At 42.9% G+C, this 27,210-nt stretch overlaps 1 protein-coding gene and 1 long non-coding RNA gene across 2 annotated transcripts in view; one reads left to right on the top strand and one right to left on the bottom strand.

The window, feature by feature from the left end:
• The window catches only part of LOC143769854 (uncharacterized), a 76,045-nt gene that overhangs the window by 27,858 nt on the left and 20,977 nt on the right, over positions 1-27,210 (top strand). The window lies entirely within an intron of this gene.
• The window catches only part of CCDC6 (coiled-coil domain containing 6), a 46,839-nt gene continuing 26,384 nt past the window's right edge, over positions 6,756-27,210 (bottom strand). Inside the window, exons 4-9 of the mRNA XM_077258850.1 lie at positions 22,097-22,200; positions 18,614-18,774; positions 14,252-14,408; positions 13,281-13,381; positions 11,132-11,256; positions 6,756-8,314 (exon numbers count right to left, since the gene is read on the bottom strand). Coding sequence (XP_077114965.1) covers positions 8,126-8,314; positions 11,132-11,256; positions 13,281-13,381; positions 14,252-14,408; positions 18,614-18,774; positions 22,097-22,200 — 837 coding nt within the window. The 3' untranslated portion in view covers positions 6,756-8,125. The remainder of the gene's footprint in view (positions 8,315-11,131; positions 11,257-13,280; positions 13,382-14,251; positions 14,409-18,613; positions 18,775-22,096; positions 22,201-27,210) is intronic.

Below are 27,210 nucleotides of genomic sequence, written 5' to 3'. Positions count from 1 at the left end.
CTTATTTTTTCATTTTAGATAAATAGCTAGATAGAATAGATAGATATCCTGCAGTTATAACCCCCCTACATATTATACATTTGCACCCTTTAGTGCCTTGTTTGTGCAGTTTTTTGTTGTTGAGATTTTTAGGTTTGTTTAACTTAATAAATAAATAAATGAAAAAAAAATGACGTGGGCTTCCCCCTATTTTATGAAACCAGCAAAGGTAAAGCAGATAGCTGTGAGCTGATATTATCAGGCTGGCAAGGTCCATGGTTATTGGTCCCTTTTCAGCCTAAAAACACCAGCCATTAGCAACCCCAGAAGTGGCCGCCAATTCTGGCACTTTGTCTTCGCTCTTCCCAATTAACTTGGGGCGGTGGTAACTGGGGTAATGGAGTTTGGGGTTGATGTCAGCTATGACTTGTCAAAAGTCACAGCTGGCATCAATCCCTGGTTTTAGTAATGGAGAGGTGTCTATGAGACATTAGTAAACCAGTAGTTATTTGAATAAACAATCCCCAACACTTTCCCTGGTTAACCGATTTATTAACAAAACACATGCAGGTCCAACATAGTCCAGGGAATCTGACGTAGTCCACAAATAGAAACCTGAACAACATAAAAAGAGAGAAATAGAAACAAGACACTATCCCTCGTTCACCAATTTATTACATAATAAGGTTCCCACGCAGGCCCAATGTAGTCCAGGGCTTCCCTCAACGTTCCCCCATTCCGTCGTTAAAAGCCTATGGAGACTCGTTCTGAGGCTCCATAGGCTTTTAGCAGCAGCCACTCCCTGCAGTCTTTATATAAGATTGCTTTATAGGTGTTGTAATATAGCTTTAAACATGGAGCATTATAGTATGTAAAAGATTATGTTAAAAATGGATGTCATACAGATGCTGCGCAACAAAAAAAAAACCACACACTCGTATAGCATTTGCATGACTTATGGAATGACATACGCATGGCATTCGTCCAACTTTTCAGGATGAACATCAGAGCAATTTTTAATACGCAGATGTGAGCAAACCCTAAAGTGCAGCGGCTTTGATTACAACGCACTCGCTGTGTCCTGATCGCTGATTATTCTCTGCGATGGGTCTGCCTCAATGAATGGAAGTGAGCAGCTGCAGGGAGAATACAAATTCATTTTCTTCCTGCAGCCGCATTTTCAATTAGACACCAGCACATTTTACCCATTATTTACTTGCAGATACCCACAATGGCTGCAGGTAAATACAGTTGTTATGCTAGCAAGTTCCCTTTAATGCCAAATAGCAAAAAAGGAAAGAAAAAAAAAAGATTTGCTAAGTAAAGACCACAAACTATGCAAGTTAAAGTTTCATGAAAACATAAAAGCTGTCATTTAACAGATTGCCGCAATATAAGTCAACCTTTAGGATGTCAAAAGTTCAACTTATAATACTGCAGTAATTAGCATAATTTCCAGAGGTCTCTTTATGCCAAATTACGTGTATGCACTAGAGCCTGGACTTTAGTTTTCAGTTAAAGTAGTAATTCTCTGTGTCGTAGTTCTCTACCTGCTCATTACAACTGAGGGGGATGTGCAATTAACTTATTCGGTTCAAAGCGCTAAGGGACAAAGAATAGATAGGGGCTTTCATTTTCTGCACAAGCTGGATGGGAGCGCTCTTGTCGAGAAAATAACTGGAGCAGCTGCATCACATAACTAATGTCAGAAGATGACCAGACGACCACAGCACTAAGCGATAACATACCCTTGTCACATCTAGTGATGGGCAATCCACTCTAGTTGGGACTATCTGCAGTTATGAACTGTATATTTAGACATTGTTTTCATTTCCAGTTGGCAGAAGAAAAAACAAACTTTATTCCTCAAAAATGGCCTCTTTCAGTCATAGAGGCGCGGCCTTAGTCACTGCTCAGTACATAGTGAGCAGGGGTTGTAACCAGCACTGACTGACAGCCGACTCTGCAGAGTGAATCAGTGCATAGCCGACTGTCAGTCAGTGCCAGGTGTGGCTATAGCCGCTGCTCACTATGCACTGAGCGGTGAACTGAATAGAATCAGCTGCATCTCTATGACTGAAAGCTGGAGGCTGCTGGGAGAAATAAAGTCCATTTCTTCCCCATAGCCTGTCTTTCAGTGCAAAGGCCGCACAGTTTGGAATGTGGTTAACCTGCAGATGATCTGTCTGGGGACATGGCAGGTTCCATTTAAAGATGAGTGACTAAACTCATTGGACCTAGGTTTAGCAGACATGTTCGCAGTCCATGGCCGCTGAAGGGGAGCCCTGCAAACTGATTTCTATGGCCGCATTTCCACTTGCGAGATATACGTCCGTGTCTCGCATGTGAAAACTAAGCTCTGGCGCCGACACACCAGAGTGGAGATTGCGGCTGTATAGCAATACATGCAGCCGCACGCTACGCTCCCAAGTGCCGGCGCCAGAGCTTGGTTTTCACATGCGAGACACGGACGTGTTTCTCGCAAGTGGAAAGGAGCCCTAAATGTGGGAATTCCTATGGCCTTTTCTAATTAGTAGGCCTGGTGTGACATCATAGTTACGTTGTGATACTACATGATGTTGCATCGGCAGCAGTAAAGAGACAGTTCTCCAGTCCCCTGTTCAGCGGCCATGGACTAATGACGTTTGACCAAGGTCTAGCAAATTCCTTCACTGATCTGTAAGGGTATGTGCACACGTAAGAATTTCTTGCAGAAAATTCCTGAAGAAAACCGGATATTTTCTGCAAGAAATCCGCACGCGTTTTTTTCCGGAGCTTTCCCAATGCATTATATAGCGGGAAAAACACGAAAAAAACGCAAAATTAATGAACATGCTGCGTTTTTTACCGCGATGCATTTTTTTCGGGGAAAAAAAAGCATCATGTGAACAAAAATTGCGGAATGCATTCTAAATGATAGGATGCATATGTATGCGTGTTTTATGCTTTTTTATAGCGAAAAAAATGCAACGTGTGCACGCAGCGTAAAGCTATATGTATAATGTTATTCATGTAGTGTAGGGAAAGTCTAGGATTAAGTTTAGAGTATAAGGTTAGGACATAGGAATAAAGTTAGAAAGGGGGAAAGATTCAGTTGTGGGCATGTAAGGTGAACAGGGCGGTAGTCATGGGCAAGGGGCTGCTGTTTTCCCCCATCCTGGCACCCTACAAATAAACAGTGTCCCAATTCTTCTGTGCTATGCGTATGGTGTGTTAAACCCATGTCTTGGTCACAGGCCTCTGCTTTCTCCGGTTCTTCAACTTCAGGAACCGTGCACACACATTAGGGGACATCAAACTGGTTTTATAATAAAAAAACTTTACTTAACTGTCCATTTTCATCATAATGAGACACGCAGTATTGAGCCCAAACTTTTCTGTTTTCAAAGTCCATAATATAGAACGTTCTAATGTCCGCTGTTCGTTTGCCCTCAGCTATCCCTTCCTGGTCTGGCATCTCTAGCCCCAGGGATACTCCATCCGTTTCTGCAGCTGCCATGAGTCCCGTCCCAACTCCCATTTGTGATTCACCATCCAACTTCCTCTCCTAAGAAGATATTGAGGCACACTCCTCAGGGCCTCAGTTGGACCATAGGCTCTAGACGATTCAGGAATGTCCACTCGGAGTTTTATGGCTGACGTTCTCTTGCTGCTGTGCAGCCGGCGCGCTCCACGTGCACTCAGACTGCCAATTACTGCTGATATCTCTCCATCTAAATTCTCACTCTCCCTGCACTAACCAAGAAGTGTTCCTCTTGTTATCTGGTCCTGCCCTGGTCTGTTCCTGAACACATTAACTACTTCTATCCTAAACCTGCCCTTCGTGAACTTATTGTGCCCATCACTGCACTACACCCAGTCCATCTTGTAGCTAAATCTTAACCTATGTCCTAATCTTATCCTTTCCCTATCTCTAATACATTTATCAGAACACATGGAGTCATCCACATATTATAACAATACATTAATTGTGCACCTTGGTGCCTATTCGGTTCTATGCAATATAAAACACTTTTTAATACACAGGATATAACCGTTTTTCTAATTAAGGGAGAAGGACATGACCGTCCTGGTCACCCTCTTAGGGTGCGTGCCCACGATCAGGATGTAGCAGCGCTTTGGATGCATCGCATTTTCACTGCTTCCAAAACGCTGCATTCGGATCACGCAGCTAAATCCGCATGTGTTCACTGAACAATGCGGACTTACTGCATCCAATACATCCTATTGTGGAAATTTCTGTTATGGAGACTAGCGTTTGGAGCCAGCACAGTTTGGGAGGGGACAAGGTCAGTTAATAAGGGGAGCACTTCTTGGTTTTAGTCAGACAGATGAGAGTTACAGATTAGATTAGATAGTTTGAGCGTTCAGTATAAGAAAAGCAAAGTTTAAGGGAAGTCGGCTGGAGGCACATGTAACGTTTTTTGCAGCAGACGGTCCGCCACAACACGGCGCAACCGTCGCTCGACGGTTGCGACGTGTGGCAAATCATCGCAAAGCGACACTAATGCTAATCAATGGTGAAAAAACGCATCCTGCAAGCACTTTTGCAGGATGTGTTTTTTCTACAAAACGACGCATAGCGACGTGCAGTGCACGACGCTAGTGTGAAAGAGGCCTAAGTTGCACTTTCACACATGCTTTATAGTGTAGGTTCTTAACCTTTATATGGCTCTCTGAGTTTAGTCTATAGTGCGATTGTATTATACTGCACTTGCAGATTATATTCAATTCCCTATTAGCTATAACTAGCAATTAGGATAAATCAAGTACGTTGGCTATTTACCTTTCTTAAAGGGCCAGACATCCTTTTGGTTTCCTACCATATACAGCAACTTGCTTTAAAAAAAATGGCTATATGAAACCCTTTATGGTTAAGACATTAATTTATTTATTACTTTTTAAAACTATATATTATTAAATCTTGTTTGCATTAATGGTTACTTACAAATAGACCTGGTTATATTCTCCCTCTCTGAACCGGCTTGGTTTGTGGTACTCTACTCCTATGTAACATAATTCGCTTGTCGCCTGTGTTAGATACTGCGTGGCTGCTATATACTGCGTGGGCTGTTATATAGTACTTGGGCTGTTATATACTGCGTGGCCTGTATTAACGCATCGGGTATTCTACAATATGTATGTATGTATGTATATAACAGCCACATAGTATAGCACAGGCCACGTAGTATTTGTCTGCTATATACTACATGGCTCCTATATACTATGTGACTGCTATATACATACATACATATTCTAGAATACCCGATGCGTTAGAATCGGGCCACCATCTAGTACACTCATATTAGCTTAGCCAAATGGTGAATTTATCGAGATCTACTGGGTCGACGTTGACTTGCATTGCCGAGGGCAATCTGATTTATGGTTGCAAGCTGGAATTTTTTTCCTTGGGTAGATTCGGTCTCAGGAAAAAATTCAGACATGTGCACGGCCCCATAGAATAACATAGGTATTTTTTATTTGGTTAGATACGTAGAGGGATGGATATATTTTTTTTTCTTACAAGCTGCACAAACAATGTTATACTGGAGAATGTGTTTGTTTTATTAAAGAAAATGTCCCATCAAAATGTTTGTCATAAACCGCCCTAATTACCTCTGTAAGGGCACGTTCACAAAGCGGATATTAAACCCCAAGTCTGTTTTCACCTTCCTGACGGGGCCAAATTTTACAATTCTAACCAGCGTAACTTTATGTGGTAATAACTCTGGAACGCTTCCACGGATCCCACTGATTCGGAGACTGTTTTTTTGTTTTTTTTTGTGACACATTGCATAGGCTGCATCAATAGTAAAAAAATTGGGGACACACAGGGTTAATAGCAGCGGTTACGGAGTGCGTTACCCGCGGCATGACGCGGTCCGTTACCGCCAGCATTAACCCTGTGTGAGCGGTGACCGGAGGGGAGTATGCGGGTGCCGGGCACTGAGTGCGGGGAGTAAGGAGCGGCCATTTTCTTCCGGACTGTGCGCGTCGCTGATTGGTCGTGGCAATGGTCGTGGGCGTTTTGCCACGACCAATCAGTGACTTGGATTCCATGACAGACAGAGGCCGCGACCAATGAATATCCGTGACAGAAAGACAGAAGGACAGACAGAAGTGACCCTTAGACAATTATATATATAGATGGGTCCATAAAACCCTAATCCCATATGGGTCACCACTCGTACATCATGCGTTTTTCACAGATACACTACAAAGACAGAACGCTACAGTTGTCCTTTATGTAGTAAATTGTTCCTGTATAAAACAGGTGACGTATGGTGGCACACAGCCATAAAAAAAATGGACAGTAATGGCATACGGATGAAAATAGTTTCTCTGCACTTAGAACAAAAGACTCTACATTTTCTTGCGAGAACCCAGCCTTACACTGAGAAAGCGACTTCAGCTCCAGCATAAACCCCTTTATAATCCAGCTAATCTGCAGGTCAGGTGGGCCAGAACAGGACTGGAAACTGGATAAGATGGCAATCAGTAAGTAAATTAGCACTTGCTAGTAATGAGCGAGCGTAGTGGTCGTAAGAGTGGTCGTAACCATGGATACCCAAGTTACTGCAATGCCTGCACATGGGGTAAGCAACAGTGAATCATATACCACATTTCAAATTGGAGGGATTTGCATTATTATTACACCTACTACATATTGATATAGCATCTTAGAGATTGAATTATCCCATTAAGCCTAAAATGGAGTTTACATCAGCTCATGTCCAATTAAAGGGAGGCAATAATAAAGACACACATTGATCCACTGCAAAGTGAAACCCAAACAATTTATTTGTGCTAAATGAAAAAAACTAAAAATAATTGTACTCAAAATAATTCTTTATACATTGTACCGGCTAACAGTATTCTTCTGAACAAGCATTCATTAGTGCCAAGCTGTGCTACTTCGATAGGTAACCTGTCCTGCTTCTATTAAGCAATACAAAATGAATTCATGTGCTGCCAAGTACATTGCTAAAATTTCAATCTCAAGGGTATTTTCAAGGTTGATTTTTACGTGAATCATTAAAAATACTTTGCGCAATTAAAAAAAAAACAAAAAAAACCTGCCAAGATATATTTTTTTTTATAGCTTGTACAGCCAAGTGTATACATAATTAAAAAAAAAAAAAAACGAACAAAAAAAAAACGCTAAATACTGTGAGTGATAGAAATGGATTTGCGGACAGCTTACAGGATAAGAGTCACCTAAAACTGATACAATTAAATCTTAAGCTCCATTTACAATACATTCCACATAGTTAAACAAGGATTCCCACATTTTACTACCATGTCATTAATAGAGGAGGATTTGGTTTGGTGATTGTTGCATCAGTCATGGTTTGTGCGCGGTGGACGCCGCCGTGTCTGGTTTATGTATAGCTAGCTAGTAGATGTATGTGAGTTACAGGCACTGGATAACTTGAACCTACCTTCGGTAAAGCCATAAACACATTCTTACTAGCACATGATTTGTACATTTAACACTGTGCTTTTATAGGCCTTTATCATTTTACTTTTTTTTTTTTGCAACATAGGAGACATGCTGTTATATCAGATCACTGCTCTGCTCACAGGCTTGGCGTTACTAGTTTCCACTGTGCGCGGGCAGAAGATGTGCATCTCTCAGCAGCTGCAGTCTAAGACTACTTGCATGTAGTGATTTATCATATACGGGATACTTTCTAAAAATCAAACCCCTACCCTTCAAAAGAAAGAAGAAAAAAAAATAATCAAACCATCATGCTTTAGAGCGTTTATGCAAAATCCATGAGGAAAAAAAATAAAAAAAATAAAGGTATCCCTTTAATTATATAAACCTAAAAGCCTTAAAGAAAAAGCATTTGAGCAGCATGATATAACATTAAGGTTGCCCTGCTCACTATAGGAGCAGCGTCCCCAGCCAGGATACTAACGTACATGGAACGGGAACAGTGTGGGAAGGTTAACGCCGTCAGACCCACAACACTGGCCGATGTCTGGGACGGACACTTACAACACAATTAGACAGTGAAGCCTATGTAACCTCAGTGCAAATAAAGTCAAATCCGAATATGACAAGTAAGCCTTTGGCTCTGAGTAAACTGTTCCATGTTATGAGTCCGACTCAAGATGCAGAGACTGCGGAGGACATGCACTAGGGCTGAGAGGGAGGATGCGCTGAGTTGTGGGAAGTGGCGGACTGAGATGCAGCTGACGGGGCAGCGGGTAGTGCCGGAGGAGGTGGCGGGGGTGGAGGCTGCACCGGAGTCTGGGTGTTTGGAGATGGAGGTGGAGTGGGACGCTTAAACTTGTCAGGGCTGTTGCTCCTTCGAGGGGAGGGTCTCTGGTGGGGAAAAACAAAAAACAAAGTTAAATATGAGCATATTTTATCAGACAGAAAGTAGAACCGGACCCTCGCACATAATTATGTTGAGTATTACGTAGACAAACACTAATTATCTCATGTGAGTGCCAAGGCCCCTTCATTTTGCAGTTGAACTGGTTTTGGCCCTCAACTGTTGGAATCTCTACACATCAAAAACCTCTCTTTAACCATAAAAATGGAGACTCCTTAGTAAGGCTATGACCCCCCCACCGTCTCCACATAATCTTACAGGCATTCACAACTCTGATAACTGCTAAACTGTTGTCAAAAACGAGTAAAGAGTTGTGGTCTAATGTGTTTAGGGGCTGCAGAAGCATCTACTGGTGGGAACACAGGAATGAAACTTGACCTGAACCTTTGTACTCTTGTATAGGTCAGGTCCCCCCTGTATGATCTATATACACTGCTCAAAAAAATAAAAGGGAACACAAACAACAGAATATAACTCCAAGTAAATCAAACTTCTGTGAAATCAAACTGTCCACTTAGGAAGCAATAGTGATTGACATTCAATTTCACATGTTGTTGTACAAATGGAATAGACAACAGATGGAAATTATTGTCAATTATCAAGACACACTCAATATTTAGTGGTTCTGCAGGTGGGGACCACAGACCACATCTCAGTACCAATGCTTTCTTGCTGATGTTTTGGTCACTTTTGAATGTTGGTTGTGCTTTCACACTTGTGGTAGCATGAGACAGACACTACAACCCACACAAGTGGCTCAGGTAGTGCAGCTCATCCAGGATGGCACATCAATGCGAGCTGTGCAAGAAGGTTTGCTGTGTCTGTCAGTGTAGTGTCCAGAGGCTGGAGGCGCTACCAGGAGACTGGCCAGTACACCAGGAGACGTGGAGGGGAGTGTAGGAGGGCAACAACCCAGCAGCAGGACTGATACCTCAGCCTTTGTGTAAAGAGGAACAGGAGGAGCACTGCCAGAGCCCTGCAAAATGACCTCCAGCAGGCCACAAATGTGCATGTGTACGCACATAAAGGTTAGAAACCAACTCCATGAGGATGGTCTGAGGGCCCGACGTCCACAGATTGGGGTTGTGCTCCAGCCCAACACCGTGTAGGATGCTTGGCATTTGCCACTTAGCAACAAGATTGGCAAATTCACCACTGGCGCCCTGTGCTCTTCACAGATGAAAGCAGGTTCACACTGAGCACATGTGACAGATGTGACAGTCTGGAGACACCATGGAGAGCGATCTGCTGCCTGCAACATCCTTCAGCATGACCCGTTTGGCAGTGGGTCAGTAATGGTGTGGGGTGGCATTTCTTTGGAGGGCCGCACAGCCCTCCATGTGCTCGCCAGAGGTAGCCTAACTGCCATTAGGTACCGAGATGAGATCCTCAGACCCCTTGTGAGACCATATGCTGGTGCGGTTGGCCCGGTGTTCCTCCTAATGCAGGACAATGCCAGACCTCATGTGGCTGGAGTATGTCAGCAGTTTCTGCAAAATGAAGGCATTGAAGCTATGGACTGGCCCGCCCGTTCCCCAGACCTGAATCCGATTGAACACATCTGGGACATCATGTCTCGCACCATCCACCAACGTCACATTGCACTACAGACTGTCCAGGAGTTGGCGGATGCTTTAGTCCAGGTCTGGGAGGTGATCTCTCAGGAGACCATCCGCCGCCTCATCAGGAGCATGCCCAAGCGTTGTAGGGAGATCATACAGGCACGTGGCGGCAACACACACACACCTGAGCATCATTTCCTTGTCTTGAGGCATTTCCACTGAAGTTGGATCAGCCTGTAATTTGATTTTCCACTTTGATTTCGAGTATCATTCCAAATCCAGACCTCCATGGGATATTCACTTTGATTTACATTGATCATTTTTATGTTTTATTATTCTCAACACATTCCACTATGTAATTAAGATTTGCAACTGAAATATTTCATTCAGTGATATCTAGGATGTGGGAGTCCAGTGTTCCCTTTATTTTTTTGAGCAATGTATAATGTAACCGTGCATATGGATATGCTTTACTCCTGTCTTAAGGACAAAGCCTAATTTATTTTGTCCAGGACACACAGGAATTTCGTGCTGCTTAGCCACATTTGGAGTGTTAACTTCTTTTTTGTCAATAGCTCTACAAAGGATTATTTCTTTGCAGCAGGGGTATTTTTTAAGACAATTTAAGAAAAAAAAATATAGCCAATTGAATCATTAATTTTGCATTACTTGTACGGTGCATGTCATGAAAGGATTAATTTACGCTGTAAGGATGGGTAGGTAGCATTATTGAATAACCAAAAATGTATATATTAAAGTTTTTAGCATTTTGTGCAATATTAACACATTCTGGCCTCACATTCCAAGAGTCATCACTTGTTTTTATATTTAACCATACAATTTTTATTTATTTATTTTTAGAAACAAGTAATATTTGGAAACATTCTGGGGTACATCCGAAAAATACATTAGTCTCGGCTGCTTTCAACACTTAAGTGCCCTTTACTGGATGCTGTAATCTCTATTGACCACAGTATCTACAAGGTTAAATGGCCAGATCAGAGTTCTCCCCAAAACCAAACCTGAGGATGTTGGGTGCGTATTAAACCCAGGAAGGTGTCCTGATGTCCTAATAATGTAGGAACAGGTTTAGCCCTAATTTTTTTTTTTTAGGGTGGAACATTTTTTATGGGAGAAGTAATGTATAAAAGGAATATTTAAAGAAGACCACAAGTTACACGTTTTGTTCCTTTTTGAAATTAGCATTTTAAAAGCTGTATACCCCCTTCACTCGTTACTTACTGTAATACCATGGGATGAACCCATGTGCTGCACGTGTAAACCTGGAGAATTGAAATAAGACATTCCAGCTCTAGTGAGGGAGGTTGGAGGTGTGAAGCCAACATTGTGACTGGCATAGGACAAGCCTAAAACACAGAACATAAATGTCACACACAGCACAAGGTTGTACAGGACAAACGTTCACTAGAACTTATTACATGTATTCAAAGTAAGGGTATGTGCACACGCTGCGGATTTTGCTGCGGATCCACAGCAGTTTGCCATGCATTTACAGTACCATGTAAAGCTATGGGAAATGAAATCCGCAGTGCATATGCTGCGGAAAAAACCGCGCGGAAACGCAGCGGTTTATTTTCCGCAGCATGTCAATTCTTTGTGCGGAATCCGCAGCGGTTTTTCACCTGCTCCAATAGGAAACTGCAGGTGAAAACCCGCAGCGGAAACCGCAATAAAAACCGCGATAAATCCGCAGTAAAAACCGCAGCGGTTTTGCACTGCGGATTTATTATCAAAAACGCTGAGGAAAATTCTGCAATGGAATCCGCAGCGTGTGCACATGGCCTAAGGCTGCCCCTTCACAGATTGTCTGTGATACCCCAACATTAACCTAAAGTGAATGGGATCTTTTCTACTGTCCACTCGCTGGAAATAACGGCAAGAACTAGTCCCGTGCATGTGAGATTTTACCTGGTTTAGTTCAATATTCAATATGGCTTTTACAGTACGTCCACACAGACTGTGGCTTTGCCGTTTAAAAATCTGCTGCCTATCATGCTACAAGCGTTGTGGATGAAACTTCATGCCTAAAAATGGAGGAGAAACCTGCAATGTAAATGGACTAGAAGTGTCAAATTATGCTGTGGATATTTCACCCTTTGCAGACAATGAAGCACAACACTGCCTGCAAAAAGGGAGCATACTGTTACTGTGGAATTGCAGGGGCATTTTCACAGCAAATTCATCATGTGTGGGTATACACTTCTGATAACGGTTTGCCTTCACTCAAAACACAAACATCCATACTTGGCCAACAAAATGCATGTTTGTGGAGAGATTAGTGTGTTCATATACAGCAACTCCAGTCCTCAAAAGCCACCGACAGATCATGTTGTCAGGATTTCCTTAGTAGTAAACGTGATAATTCCATCACCTGTACATTACCAAAGAAACACTACCTGAAACCATAATCTGTTGGGGGCTCGAGAACTGGTTTTGAGGGTCCCCTGATCTACAGTATCTTAGAAAAATGGCTGGTTTTACATGTTATAAGATTTTCCCCATGATCCATACAAAATAAATGGAGGGGAAGTTCGCATGCACACCACTAGTCCATTCAAGAAGAAATTCTGCAAAACCTTGTTCTTGTGGATCCAGATGCCCCTTCTTGGGATCATTGGGGATCGCCACAGTTAGACTATCAGTTATCCCTTAACCCATGTATTTGGGATAACATGCAATCCTGGGAATACCTTTAAGACACTTAGCACAATGTTTCTACCGTGTTTCCCAGAAAATAAGACAGGGTCTTATAATATTTTTTGCTCTGAAAGATGGGTTAATTCTTATATTCAAGGAAAGTCTTTTCCCCCATGAACAACAGCTCAGTTATTCTTTAACAAAAAAAACAAACAACATTTATTCAAATATAATCATGTCATCACACACACGTATATATACACACACACACACATATATATACATACACATGTATATACACACACTGCACATGTGGCACATACCAGCCTGACTCCTATATAAAGGCCCGGACTGTAACGAGGACTTATTGGAGTACGGCTTATATTTCAAGCAGACTCCAAAAATTCTGTAAAGTCATGATAGGGCTTATTTTCGGGAAACACAAAATTATGCTACACCATCTGATGAGGCCATACTGTTTCTATATTTTGGTGGCCACTTTTGCAAAAAAAAATTATAGAATTCGTTGTCTCTATCACATTTCTAATAACTTTCCAGCATTGGGTGACAAACTGTTCCAATGACGCCCGCTACTAAGAACCCGATTACATATTTTTGGGTTTTTAATTTCATCCTATCAAACTCTTTGTAGCTCTAGACATGTGCAGAGGCCAGCAATAAATGCCATCAGTGTGGCGCTCAGTCACAGCTACACAGTTATACAACAACTCACCAGGAGAAATGGGTCTGCTGGAACTTGGCGATGGTGTGTATGGTATGGGGCTGGACACAGTTCGTGGCCTTAATCCTTGTGCAGACATTTCATTAAAATACCTAAAGAGAGAAAGAAGTTGGATATTGTCTGTCATGCTGCATAACATATGAAGATGTATTGTAACAGCTACGCAGGCGGGAAACCTGAATGGAAACTTCCACTACTGGGAAGATTTCATGAACTGTGCAGTGAGGGTGGCCATGGACATAACCATCAACGATCTAATAATTTTTACTAACTATCTTAAAATTGCTCAGAGCTATGATACTACAACAGGTCATAACCAGTTTAAATCTGCACCCACCATACTTACTACCAATGCATGAAACGTATCCGTGTTACTGGTGGTAAATGGCGCAATTACTTTACGCGGGGCAATATGAACCAGAGCGGATTTCAGCAAGCCCGCTCCTTTGTTCCCTGGGCACTACATACTGCCAGACATGTGCGGGAACGTAGCCTTCTCTCCCTACAGAGATGAAGATATCTGCCGGGCGGATCCATGAATATGAGTCCACGAGGAATTGGGGGATACAGCTATTGGCCAAATGAGCACCCTGTCCTAGTAATCTTATGTGTAGGGCCAGCAAAAAAACAAACAAACCGAAGAATAGGCCACACTTTCTGAAAATTAAGATGGAGATATCTATGCATGCACCCCTTGCGTTTAATAAGAGGATTTTCATCCAAATCTTAATAAATAAAAAAAAAGTGTTTCCAATATTTTGGTTTTCCTTGAGAAAGGCAACAAACACCTGGTGGATCCAACTCTAATCCTATAATTTCCTAAAGCTGCTTAAAAATGAAACTTCTCAGAAGACTGTCTTGTGTTTTTCAATGCCTGACAAGTAGGTAATGATTGTGTTAAAAGGTATGAATGTAATGACGGCTTAATACTGCTATATTGTCATGATAGACTAAAATGTAACCTCTCGTCATCCATTTCCAAGCTGGATTCGCTTTCCGACAGCTGCCTGCACAGGGCTTCCCGTCTCTCCATTTCCCTCTGCAGTTTTCTCTGGAGCCTTAAGTTTTCTTCCCTCATGTGGCGCTCCTCCTCCAAGTATTGGGCCATTTTCTCTGTGTCTGTATCAGATAAAAGTAGTTAATAAGATAGAATTTTATTGTAAAACGTGAGGACAGAAAAATAAACCAGCTGACCAGTGATGCATTTGTTGAGCTTCGGGAGGACGGACCTGCTTTGTCCAAACGCGTAAAGTACAAAAGAAGAAAAAATGTCCAGCTCCACCGAATCCGTGAAGATAAAATTTCTTTATTCACAAACTTGTAGCATAGAGGGTACAAACTTCAGCACAAACCATGTGTGTGTGAATCTCAACACGTGTCTGGAGACTAAGCTCCTTTAATCATGACAATGACGACATGACAATGACGACATGACAACGACGACATGACAACGACGACATGACAACGACGACATGACAATGACGACATGACAATGACATGAGGTCATGATTAAAGGAGCTTAGTCTCCAGAAACGCGTTGAGATTCATACACACATGGTTTGTGCTGAAGTTTGTACCCTCTATGTTACAAGTTTGTGAATAAAGAAATTTTATCTTCACGGATTCGGTGGAGATGGACATTTTTCTTCTTTAAAAAGTGATGACATTACTTTGGCAAGAAGATTAATAGTCCGGCAGCACATCTAGATGGATGACTGAATGAAGACCTCCAATATTTTGAAGGTGGCTGGCTTATTGCTCATTAATATACATGGGCCAGGCCCCTTCTATCTATGCAGTGGCTGCCATAGAGTCTGCTATACTAACACTGAACTCTAGCAGATACCAAAGGAAGAGACAGGACCATGTCTGCATAATGTTCCAGGCAAAGCACTTCTAGCTCCCCTACCCCTAAACCCCCGGACTATTTGCCATTTTTCCTTTTTTACGTTTCTCTTAACTTTCTTCCCAGAGTCATAACTTTTTAATTTTTTCATCAACATGGCCATGTGAGGGTTTGTGTTTTTTGCAGGAAGACTTTTGAAAAACATTGATTTTACTATATAATGTACTGGAAAAACGGAAAAAAGCGCGGTGGAGTTGCAAAATAAAGTTCAATTCCACAATTGTTTTATTACCATGTTCACTAAATGCTAAAACCGACCGGCCATTATGATTCTCCAGATACCAAGCATGTCTAGGTTCTTTTTTTAGACCCGTAGCGTCTATTATTCAGAATCTGGGGCTTGGTTAGGGCTTCATTTTTTGCGTGCCGAGCTGATGTTTTTATCAATACCATTTTGGGGTAGATACGAACTTTTGATCACGTTATTGCAATGTTGTGGCAACCCAAAAAAAGCAACTCTGGGACATTGGGATTTTTTTTGTCGTTTTGCCGTTTGCAGATCGGATTAATTATTTTTATATTTTGATAGATCGGGCGTTTTTATTGTTTTATTTTGAATGCAGCAAAAAGAGGGCGATTTCAACTTTTAGATTTATTTTTGTATTTTATTTATTTTTTTAACTTGCTTCAATAGGCTCCTTGAGGCTGCGATCTCCAGCCCTGCTATGTGTAGCAGAATTAATCATTTGCTATGAACGCCCCGGGCCAAGGTGTGGCGCTCATAGATTGGCAATGACAACTACGGGGGTCTCCGGCAGACACTGGGTTGTCATGTGACAGGGGTGCCGATGGGTGGAGGCAGTGACGTGCTTCCAGTATGATCATTGTAAATGTACTATTAGAGATTGGAAGCGGCATTTAACATGTTAACAGACATGGATAGATCACTATTCCACCTGCGGCTTTAAGGGGCACATGACAGCTGATCAGATCAGTTGTCTTGTGCCTGAAAACATGCAGGCTCAGCGCTGAAAGCCACATTAAACGAGAAGACAAGACATATGCATACGTCATATGTCGTGAAGGGGTTAAAGGTGATGATAGTTTGGACCTTGCCATTACTAAGCTGCGGCATTGTACAGGCACGGCCCAGGGGCTTCTACATAACAGATACTGAATCAAGGTTCCATTTTGTGTAACAAAAGAAACATCTCTGCGTTTATGGAGCTATACAGCCGGGATATAAAAAATGCATCTGTAGTTGACAGCCACAATGTTCATGGAAATGAAGGAATGTATAGTGTCATGGTGTGGGAAGAGGTTACCCATTGACGCAGACATGTTGGGCGTTATCTGGATCACACCATCCCCCATAGTTTATCTACCCTTAAACTTCCAAGAGTAAATACTTGATCTAGTGGTCGGCCATCTATAAACCGGCTGACTCACTTCCACCTCTTTATGAAACATGACATCAGATAAAAGGATTCAACAATCTGATAAGCACCAAAAGTTTATCGCCTGAAAATACAGAGAAAACAAAGTGTTCAAGGGCAAAACCAAGAGCAAAAGATCAGCAGCTTCATTTATCATCAGACTTACAGCATTAATGCCTTCTTTCGTTTATTCTGCATTTTCTGGTGGCCATGGATTTTTTTTTTTACAAGCCTTTTATGCGTTTGTGAACAAGACGTCAAGGACCGAAAAAAAACAATCAAAAGTGTGAAAGGCAGAATATCGTTTCTCCTTATGGAGAGTGACATACCATCTCTGGCTTGTCAAGGTAAGGAGGCTTATTTGCCGTACAATGCTCCTCTGGGAATTTAAATATGCAAATTGCCTCTTCTGAGAAAAAGAGGACTTAAACTCTACAGCGCCACCTATTGGAAGTAGCGATCCTACAAGTCACAATCAACCCTTTAACGAGTCGTGTTGTGCACGACTCGTTAAAGGGTTGATTGTGACTTGTAGGATCGCTACTTCCAATAGGTGGCGCTGTAGAGTTTAAGTCCTCTTTTTCTCAGAAGAGGCAATTTGCATAAAGGCAGAATAAAAACCTGTCTGTGGCATAAAGCGTGAATTGTTCAAACCTTCATTCCTACTGGAATACTGTACTCCGGGTGTAACGGTCCAATTCCCACGGTTACATTTGGTTCAGTGGAACCTTGGGTGGACCTGGAGTTACACCCGGATACAAGCAGGTAAGGGGTTAGAACTGCAAACGTCTGAAAATTACACGACCCCAGGAAAGGACAAAAATGGGAGTGTATGCAAAGGGATCAATAAAGCCATCAGTGGCAGGAGCACGCAAAGGAGGGAATGCAGAGGGAAGTGACGAGGGCGGGAGAATGTGCACTGCCCAGCTAACGAAATGGAGGTCAATGGTGACGCCTCGTTTCATGGGCTGGGACCTGGCGGGTGCACTGAATGTCAGCGATGAAGGAAGCGCGTGCCAAGCATTCGGACTTTACAGCAGAAGCATGCGCAGCAGAAAATACACAGCCCAGCGTATAAAACGGACGCCTCGATTCATGGGTCACCGCCCCCGGATGCTTCGGATGTCGCTTACTCTCAGGATGGAAAGGATAGTGACAGCGGTTTCAGCCAGCAGCTGACGATTTGTTTGAGAATCCATAGTGCATGATGGGATACTCAAAGGAATCATCATAGGAGGTGGGTAATATAAACAGAGCCATAAAGTTGCAGTACAGAGTGAATGGTGAGGAATTTTACCATTACTTAAATTAGAAAAGATATTCGTTTTTACAGATTTATTACTTGAAATCTACTTTTGGTTTCGGACTAACCATTTAAATACGTGTACAGTAAGTCAGAACGATGAAGTCTTCGCTTTACATATGATTTGTGTTACTTATCTTACACTGACCCCCGATTTGCATCGTTGGCCAATCAAGTCATTAAAAAAAAGCGGACAAGCTGCTCGCTAACAATAGGCAGAAATCACTAGAGAAACCATACTAAATCCGGAACGATCTCCGCAGTGCTATGAATTCTGTAATTCAGGGTCAGTACATTTATAAAGTTACACTTTATGAAGATTTTCTAAGCTTTCAGTCTATTGGGAGAAAAGCTCAATACAAATGTTGTCTTATAAACTGTATTCAGAGGAAAAATACAGGATTCAATTTCGCTGGTTAATTAACGCCGATCGATACAGGATTTACAATAACTAATTTAACACTAGGTTATGTCCATGCACTATATTACCGCAGCAGCAAAGTCGCCCCAAATAAGAATGTTGCTGCAGAAGTGCTGAGGGTTTATGAAAGCAGATTTCAGCCTAGAATTGCAAAAGAAATCCCAACAGGCTCAAATGTGCAGCGCCAGCGTGTGAGACATTTAGTAAAATTGCATCCACAGAGATATTGGACTAGAGAGCGGATTTTCCCATTTGCATATCTGACCCATGTGGACCCTCATGACTCAACCACAAGACACACAGAGCGGGTGTACTTACGCTGGAGCTGAGCGGCCCTCAGCTGCTTCTTCAGCCTTTCTACTTCATTCTTAAGGAAACGTATGTGTCTCATCATGTTTTCTGGGGAGTCGATCTCCATCGATATGTCACGAGGTGAAGGTGGAGCAGACACTGGTTGGTCTAATTTTTCCTGCAAAATCCTAGAGACGACATACAGCTATAAGGCTTAGCACATTAATTATTGGCATTACATATGCGTTGCACTATTTTCCGACATGGAAAATGAGTAACTAGGTTGGCACTTTTGTTAGTGATATACTTTGTTTGCACATTTTTATATTTATTTATTTATTTTTCTCCTTTAGTATATCTTTTACTACCTATTATATTCTAAGCAGCATTGTTAAATATACTTTTGATATACCTTTGGTCCAATAAGTTACACCTTGTTCGATTGCGATATATATTACTTCAATTTATTCTATTTTAAATCTGGTTGAAATTTATATTTATTATTTATTTTTGATTGTGCGCACATTTTTACTTATTTTATATTACTATTATACTACTGTCATTTGGATCAATAAAGACATTTTTCCACTATTATCTCTATTGTCTGGGCACTTATGGTCTTTCCGTAGTGTTGGTTTCGTGCACTTTGTGAGTATTTTTGTACTCTATTGCTTTATAGTACACCAAGTGGTTTAATTCTATTAAATATTATATCTCACATACATTGATATAAATATATTTTACCCCGTAAGGTGTCACTATTCTTTAAATACTGCGTGGGCTGCGCTCCATACCACCGCGTGGGCTGCGCTCCATACCACCGCGTGGGCTGCGCTCCATACCACCGCGTGGGCTGCGCTCCATACTACGTGGGCTGCGTTACATACTACGTGGGCTGCGTTACATACTACGTGGGCTGCGTTACATACTACGTGGGCTGCGTTACATACTACGTGGGCCGCGTTACATACTACGTGGGCCGCGTTACATACTACGTGGGCCGCGTTACATACTACGTGGGCCGCGTTACATACTACGTGGGCCGCGTTACATACTACGTGGGCCGCGTTACATACTACGTGGGCCGCGTTACATACTACGTGGGCCGCGTTACATACTACGTGGGCCGCGTTACATACTACGTGGGCCGCGTTACATACTACGTGGGCCGCGTTACATACTACGTGGGCCGCGTTACATACTACGTGGGCCGCGTTACATACTACGTGGGCCGCGTTACATACTACGTGGGCCGCGTTACATACTACGTGGGCCGCGTTACATACTACGTGGGCCGCGTTACATACTACGTGGGCCGCGTTACATACTACGTGGGCCGCGTTACATACTACGTGGGCCGCGTTACATACTACGTGGGCCGCGTTACATACTACGTGGGCCGCGTTACATACTACGTGGGCCGCGTTACATACTACGTGGGCCGCGTTACATACTACGTGGGCCGCGTTACATACTACGTGGGCCGTGTTATATACTACGTGGGCTGTGTTATATACTACGTGGGCTGTGTTATATACTACGTGGGCTGTGTTATATACTACGTGGGCTGTGTTATATACTACGTGGGCTGTGTTATATACTGCGAGGCCTATATTAACGCATCGGGTATTCTACAATATGTATGTATATAGCAGCCACATGGTATATACCACAGGCCACGTAGTACTCCTATATACTACGTGGCCTGTGCTATATACTATGTGGCTGCTACATACATATATACATATTCTAGAATACCCGATGCGTTAGAATCGGGCCACCATCTAGTTCAGTAATACTTATGAAAGCACTTGTAACATTTTAACCTGGGAGAGGCATAATTGATAAATATTAGGTTATCAAAGAAACGTCATCTTGATGTGGTTGATGGGCTCTCATCAACTGGCCAATTTATGGGCCAAGAATCTTCATTTTTGGAAAGTATATTCAATGTAGCAGTAATGAAGTCCTGTCATATATTCAATGCCTGCATACATGTTAGCCAATCATTTAAATCCACCTTGCCACCCGCTTGTTTTCCTTCATCTCCACAACTGTTTGTTATTTACCATGATCAATTTACGGTAAAACTGACCTGGCAATAGGATTCCCCAGGTCATTAGAAGTTCACAGACAGAAAAAAAAAAAAAAAAAAAAAAATACAAAACTGAACATGTTTGCTATTTAAGTAGCAAAAAAAAATTCAGAAATTTGTAAAAATATAAAATGGATTGTGGAAAAAAGGTAAAGACCGCGCATAAGGGAATACACTAGAAACAACACACAGTTAAAAATGGTATGCAATACCACAGCCCATGGAGGCATGTAATGAAACAAAAACCCCCCCTAGAGACTGTGGGTCCTTCTGATCAATGGATCCTATTGATCAATAGACAGCGGTACACAAACAAACTGGGCAGAATCGCTGATGTAAATTAATACACAACCAGCAGAAATAGACTTAAGATAAAATGGAGTAGAAAAAACTCCTCAGCATTAATGGTACACGTACCTGTAGCCTGTATGTTTCGCGTGGGGAAGCTGTAGATGTGCCGATAGATGTGGCTATATGATGAGCCGGAGTTCAGGCACCACGGTACCAAGTGCAAGGCTGTAAGGTAGAGTGTCCGGTATATGGATGCGGCGGTGGGTCGGCGAATACTTGTTCGTATCCAGGGATGCCACCGGCCGGGGCTTTCCCTGGCTCTACGCAGTCTCCCTGCAGCGCCCTTGTCCGGCAGCACTCCAGCATTCGCCGACCCACCGCCGCATCCATATACCGGACACTCTACCTTACAGCCTTGCACTTGGTACCGTGGTGCCTGAACTCCGGCTCATCATATAGCCACATCTATCGGCACATCTACAGCTTCCCCACGCGAAACATACAGGCTACAGGTACGTGTACCATTAATGCTGAGGAGTTTTTTCTACTCCATTTTATCTTAAGTCTATTTCTGCTGGTTGTGTATTAATTTACATCAGCGATTCTGCCCAGTTTGTTTGTGTACCGCTGTCTATTGATCAATAGGATCCATTGATCAGAAGGACCCACAGTCTCTAGGGGTTTTTTTTTTGTTTCATTACATGCCTCCATGGGCTGTGGTATTGCATACCATTTTTAACTGTGTGTTGTTTCTAGTGTATTCCCTTATGCGCGGTCTCTACCTTTTTTCCTGGTCCATTGTTCATATCAGGGGAGGCGTCCACCTGTTTTGAGTCAAGCTGCTAAGGGAATTGTTTATGTTAGTAAGCGCTGGTGTGTTTATTATATAAAATGGATTGTGTCGCCATTTTTCTGGAGATTTGACTGCCGAGACCACAAAGTGATGTGGAGTATGCACTCTGCAACCCCATAGCAAATGCAGCAGAGGTGCATTTGTTCAATTTCCGCATTGTTCATTGCCTATGGGTCTCGTACTGTCACATCGGTCATCTTAAAAAAACATTTCTCTCAAATGCAGCCATTATTTAGCAGCTACCCATAAAACCTCTGCATGAAAAACCAACCTTTTCTCAGCTTCAAGTTTGTCCATCCTCTTCCAGAGACGATTAACTAATGCTTCTTGCTCTTGTTCCAGGGTGTTTTCGAGGTCAATCTTTTCACGTCTTAGCTGAGTGCATAAAAATAATTCTGTTAGAAAATGAGCAGATGCACAACGGTTGCGAATGGGACACAGGAAAATGGATCCTTTATCTAAGACAACCAATAAAAAAAAGAGCCAATTCATTATAAACTTTAATAAGGGAAGGCCTTGCTTTAAGCTGCAAACAATTTGGTCTGCAACTATACACCCCGAGCTCCATAAATACCCCCAGGCTTCAATAAGCACATGAAATAGAAAAATGACAACTAGAATTTAATAGCATACTCATTAAATCTCTCCCCGATTCCACCCGCGCAGCTGGAGGGGCCTGTGACCTGATCTAGCTGGATCCTTGCAGACACAACCAAGCACAACTTGTAGAAATTCTACAGTCTAGTGCCATCTAGTGGACACAGCTGAAAATTCATTAGACACAAGTGAGGAGGGACAATAAAAATAAAATTCTTAGGTCTTTCACACTTCAGTCTTTTGGCGTCAGTCTGAAACCGCCATTTTCCTCAAATAGCGGATCCGCTATTTTCCCATAGACCTACATTAGCGACGGATTGTGGCGGATGGTCGTCCGTTCCATCCGCCATGCGACGGATCCGTCGAGATTTGGCGGACGTCATCTAGACATTGATGGACATTATAACGTTTGTCTGCGCCAAAATGGCGGTTCATGACGGATCCGTCGCGTCCGCCATTCCATAGAATGGCCGCCTATGGGCAACGGATCTGTCGCCCCAATCCGCTTTTTCAATTGCGCATGCTCCAAAAAGTAGATACTTTTCCCAGACAACTCCCAAGTAAAGGATCCATCAAAAAAACGGATCTGTTAGAACAGTTTTCTCAAAAATTGTGACGGATCCGTCACTATGTCGGAGGTGACTGACGCCAAACAACTGAAGTGTGAAAGAAGCCTTATGCTCAATTTAGGAAATGGGCATAAATATATCTGCACCACAAAAACCATACATGCAATATGTTCTGATAAAGTGCAACTCAGTCTAAATGGCTCAGGGGACAGATCAGTCAGCAAAACAGTGTGCGTGTGAGATTATATATATATTTCTGGCTGTAATACCTGTAATTGATTAGCACTGGCTGTATAAGACTTGATTTGGCTAATACAATATAAAGATTGTATGTATGTATGTATGTATGTATGTATGTATGTATGTATGTATGTATGTATGTATGTATGTATGTATGTATGTATGTATGTATACATACACACACACACATACATACACACTGTATTTCTTTATTGTATTAGCCAAATCAAATCTTATACAGCCAATGCTACTCAATTACAGGTATTATAGCCAAAAATGTCACCATAGAGTTGATGAAGTCTAAACCCATTTAAATATATAAATAAAATAAAAATCTCAGTAGAATTATGAATGGGAAAGGGCTCCCTCAAAATGATATGGCCACTTCCAGTCTCGTTGCAATCTCTTTATCGGCCATTTACAGCCTTCGCTCTCACCTCGGCATCCCATAGCCGAAGATAAAATCTGCTGACTGCTAATCCCCATTCTCACAGGTATCGTCTGTCATCCTTCAACCTTTTTTCTGTCCCTTTAACAAGGCCTACAGAGTGTTATTTAAGCTGGTACATCAGCAATTCAGGCATATCCTACAACAATCCTTGCATGCAAGTGTGACCAATTAAAAAGGTACAGAAAAGACTGTATAGCCTGCGGTGACTGAAGTCATCCATGTAAGTCACAAACAGGAATTGCTGCAGCAATCAAGCTGTAGATTAAATCTGAGAAATAAGCAAAATGGAGTTAAATGATCTAAGAACTTCAAAACATCAAATTGTGCGCTCATTTTTATTTTTTAACTTAAAAGTTATATGACCAAAACCTGCCTTCAATGGTCTTCGCACACTTAAACACTACAACACCCCCCTCCCCGAGACACTGCATCTTAATTCCCAAATGGGAGAGAAGAAGAAATGAACTCCGTGTCCGACTGCTACAATTACAGGGGCTGGTTGAAATGGAAATAAATACACTGCACAAGACCGGCAAACATACAGTTACAATCCTACACGTTATTTATCTATCATTACAAATTACGTTGATTAGTAAAACTCTACAGACTTCCTGCAGTTTACAATAAACCAAACAATAACAATTCACATAGCTCAATGCGACTAAAAAGTGGCTTCTCCAAATTAAGCAAAAATGGCACTCAATTATTCAACCCCTTCATGACCAGCGGCTTTAGTACTTAGAGCCCCTCTGGTTGTTTCTAACATGATGCAGAAGTAATGCATACCCAGCGACTGCCAGCGTTCCTGAGCAATCCTGGTCCATCCTTACTGGGCAATGGATTCAGTGTCACTAATATTCACTGATTTTCAAGAAAGGGGTCCAAAAAGTTAGGAAAACTGATCAAACAAGGAAAAAAAGATGAAAAAAGAAACTACATTGAATGTGCCTAAAGATACAGCTGGAAGCAGACTTCGCAAGTTGGAAGTTAAAGGGAACCTGTCACCCCCAAAATTGATGGTGAGGTAAGCTCACCAGCATCAGGGGCTTATCTACATTCTGTAATGCTGTAGATAAGCCCCCAATGTTAAGGCCCCGTCTCACATAGCGAGATCGCTAGCGAGATCGCTGCTGAGTCACTAGTTTTGTGACGCAACAGCGACCTCCATAGCGATCTCGCTATGTGTGACACGTACCAGCGATCAGGCCCCTGCTGCGAGATCGCTGGTCGTGTCAGAATGGCCTGGACCTTTTTTTGGTCGTTGAGGCCCCGCTGACATCGCTGAATCGGTGTGTGTGACACCGATCCAGCGATGTCTTCACTGGTAACCAGGGTAAACATCGGGTTACTAAGCGCAGGGCCGCGCTTAGTAACCCGATGTTTACCCTGGTTACCAGCGTAAATGTACAAAAAAACAAACAGTACATACTCGCCTTCTGATGTCCGTCAGGTCCCCTGCCGTCTGCTTCCTGCTCTCACTGACTCCCGGCCGTACAGTGAGAAGTGAGAGCACAGCAGTGACGTCACCGCTGCGCTCTGCTCTCACTGTACGGCCGGATCTCAGTGAGAGCAGGAAGCAGACGGCAAGGGACCTGGACACCGAAAGGCGAGTATGTACTGTTTGTTTTTTTTGGTAACCAGGGTAAACATCGGGTTACTAAGCGCGGCCCTGCGCTTAGTAACCCGATGTTTACCCTGGTTACCCGGGTGCTGCAGGGGGACTTCGGCATCGTTGAAGACAGTTTCAACGATGCCGAAGTCGTTCCCCTGATCGTTGGTCGCTGGGGAGAGCGGTCTGTGTGACAGCTCCCCAGCGACCACACAGCGACTTACCAACGATCACGGCCAGGTCGTATCGCTGGTCGTGATCGTTGGTAAATCGCTTAGTGAGACGGGGCCTTTACCTGAAAGAGGAGAAAAAGAGGTTAGATTATACTCACCCAAAAATCACTCTAGTGACTGCAAATGCCCTGCAGCAAGAATGGTGGCAGCAGGCTCTGAGGATTCAGTATGCATAGTAAGGAACATGACTAAATGCTGAAGAGCTGCATTTCTCTAAGGCTGGGTTCACACTGCGTTATTGGCGTCCGTAGACGGACTACGTTACACCGCAGCATAACGTAACCCGTTAACGCCGCTATTAATTCCTATGACAGACGCATCGCTTGTTGGGCGTGCGCTAGCTATGTGCTGTCATTGAGTGACGGACCCTGAGACGCTGGCTGCAGCGTTTCCGGGTCTCTCACTGCTAGCGCAGATAGAGCATCTGCTAGCTCTATCTGCGCTAGAGCGATGACATATTGGCACTTGCGTTAACAGCAGCCCGTTAACGCATGTGTTGAACGGGCTGCTGTTAACGCAATGTGAACCTAGAGGCATGCCCTTACTGACCCAAAAGAACAAGAGTCAGCTCCAATATGCTCAAAACCACATACCGTCTATACTCGAGTATAAGCCGGGATTTTCAGCCCATTTTTTTTAGGCTGAAAGTGCCCCTCTCGGCTTATACTCGAGTCACTGTCCCAGGGGGTCGGCAGGGGAGGGGGAGCAGCAGCTGTCACATCATACTTACCTGCTCCGGGCGTGGTCCAAACTTCTCACGTGGTACCGCTCATTAAAGTAATGAATATGGACGCGACTTCACTCTCATAGGGGTGGAGCGCATATTCATTACTTTAATGAGCGGTACCATGTGACCAATGAACACCGGAACAAGCTGCCGGCGCCCATCTGTCAGTGAGAAGCAGGGACCGCGCCGGGTGCAGGGGAGTATAAAACAGGGGAGGGTGAGCATTCCGATATTCACCTGTTCCCGTTCCACCACAGTGCGTCGCTCCATCTTCCGCGTCCTCTGGCTGTGCCATTCAGGTCAGAGGGCGCGATGCCGTGTTAGTGTGTGCCCTCTGCCGGAACAGTCACTGCGGAGACGGGATGCTGAGGAGCAGAGGGCAGCGACAAGAGGCATGTCATTTTTTTTTATTGCAGCAGCAGATATACAGTACAGTTAGTCATATAAGCATAAACCACATCTTATGGGGCCATAATCAACTTGTGTGTGGCATTTTATGGGGCAAATTTTCTATGGAGCATCTTATGGGGCCATAATCAACCTTTATGGAGCATTATATGGGCCTCCTGATCCAATATGGATATTCAAAAACGCTTAACCTACTGATGTCTCAATTAATTTTACTTTTATTGGTATCTTTTTATTTTTGAAATTTACCAGTAGCTGCTGATTTCCAAACCCTAGGCTTATACTCGAGCCATTTTTTCCCAGTTTTTTGTGGCAAAATTAGGGGTCTCAGCTTATACTCGGGTCAGCTTATACTCGAGCATATACGGTATGCAAGCCACAGAAGTTTTGGGATTCTGTTCTGTGAAGCAAAGATACAAAGCTAACTTTTCAAGCTTCTCAATTATGTCCAGAGGAATAAGAATGATGCACATGTAAAAAAAAAAAAAAAAAAACCCTGCCTACAGTGAAGCATGACATGGAGGAGGCTTTGTGATAAGCTAGGGCTGCCT

The sequence above is a fragment of the Ranitomeya variabilis genome, chromosome 4 (assembly GCF_051348905.1).
Source record: "Ranitomeya variabilis isolate aRanVar5 chromosome 4, aRanVar5.hap1, whole genome shotgun sequence".
Taxonomy (NCBI): Eukaryota; Metazoa; Chordata; class Amphibia; order Anura; family Dendrobatidae; genus Ranitomeya; species Ranitomeya variabilis.
The sequence above is the reverse complement of the archived record's forward strand: the minus strand, read 5'-3'. Positions and strand labels throughout refer to the sequence as shown.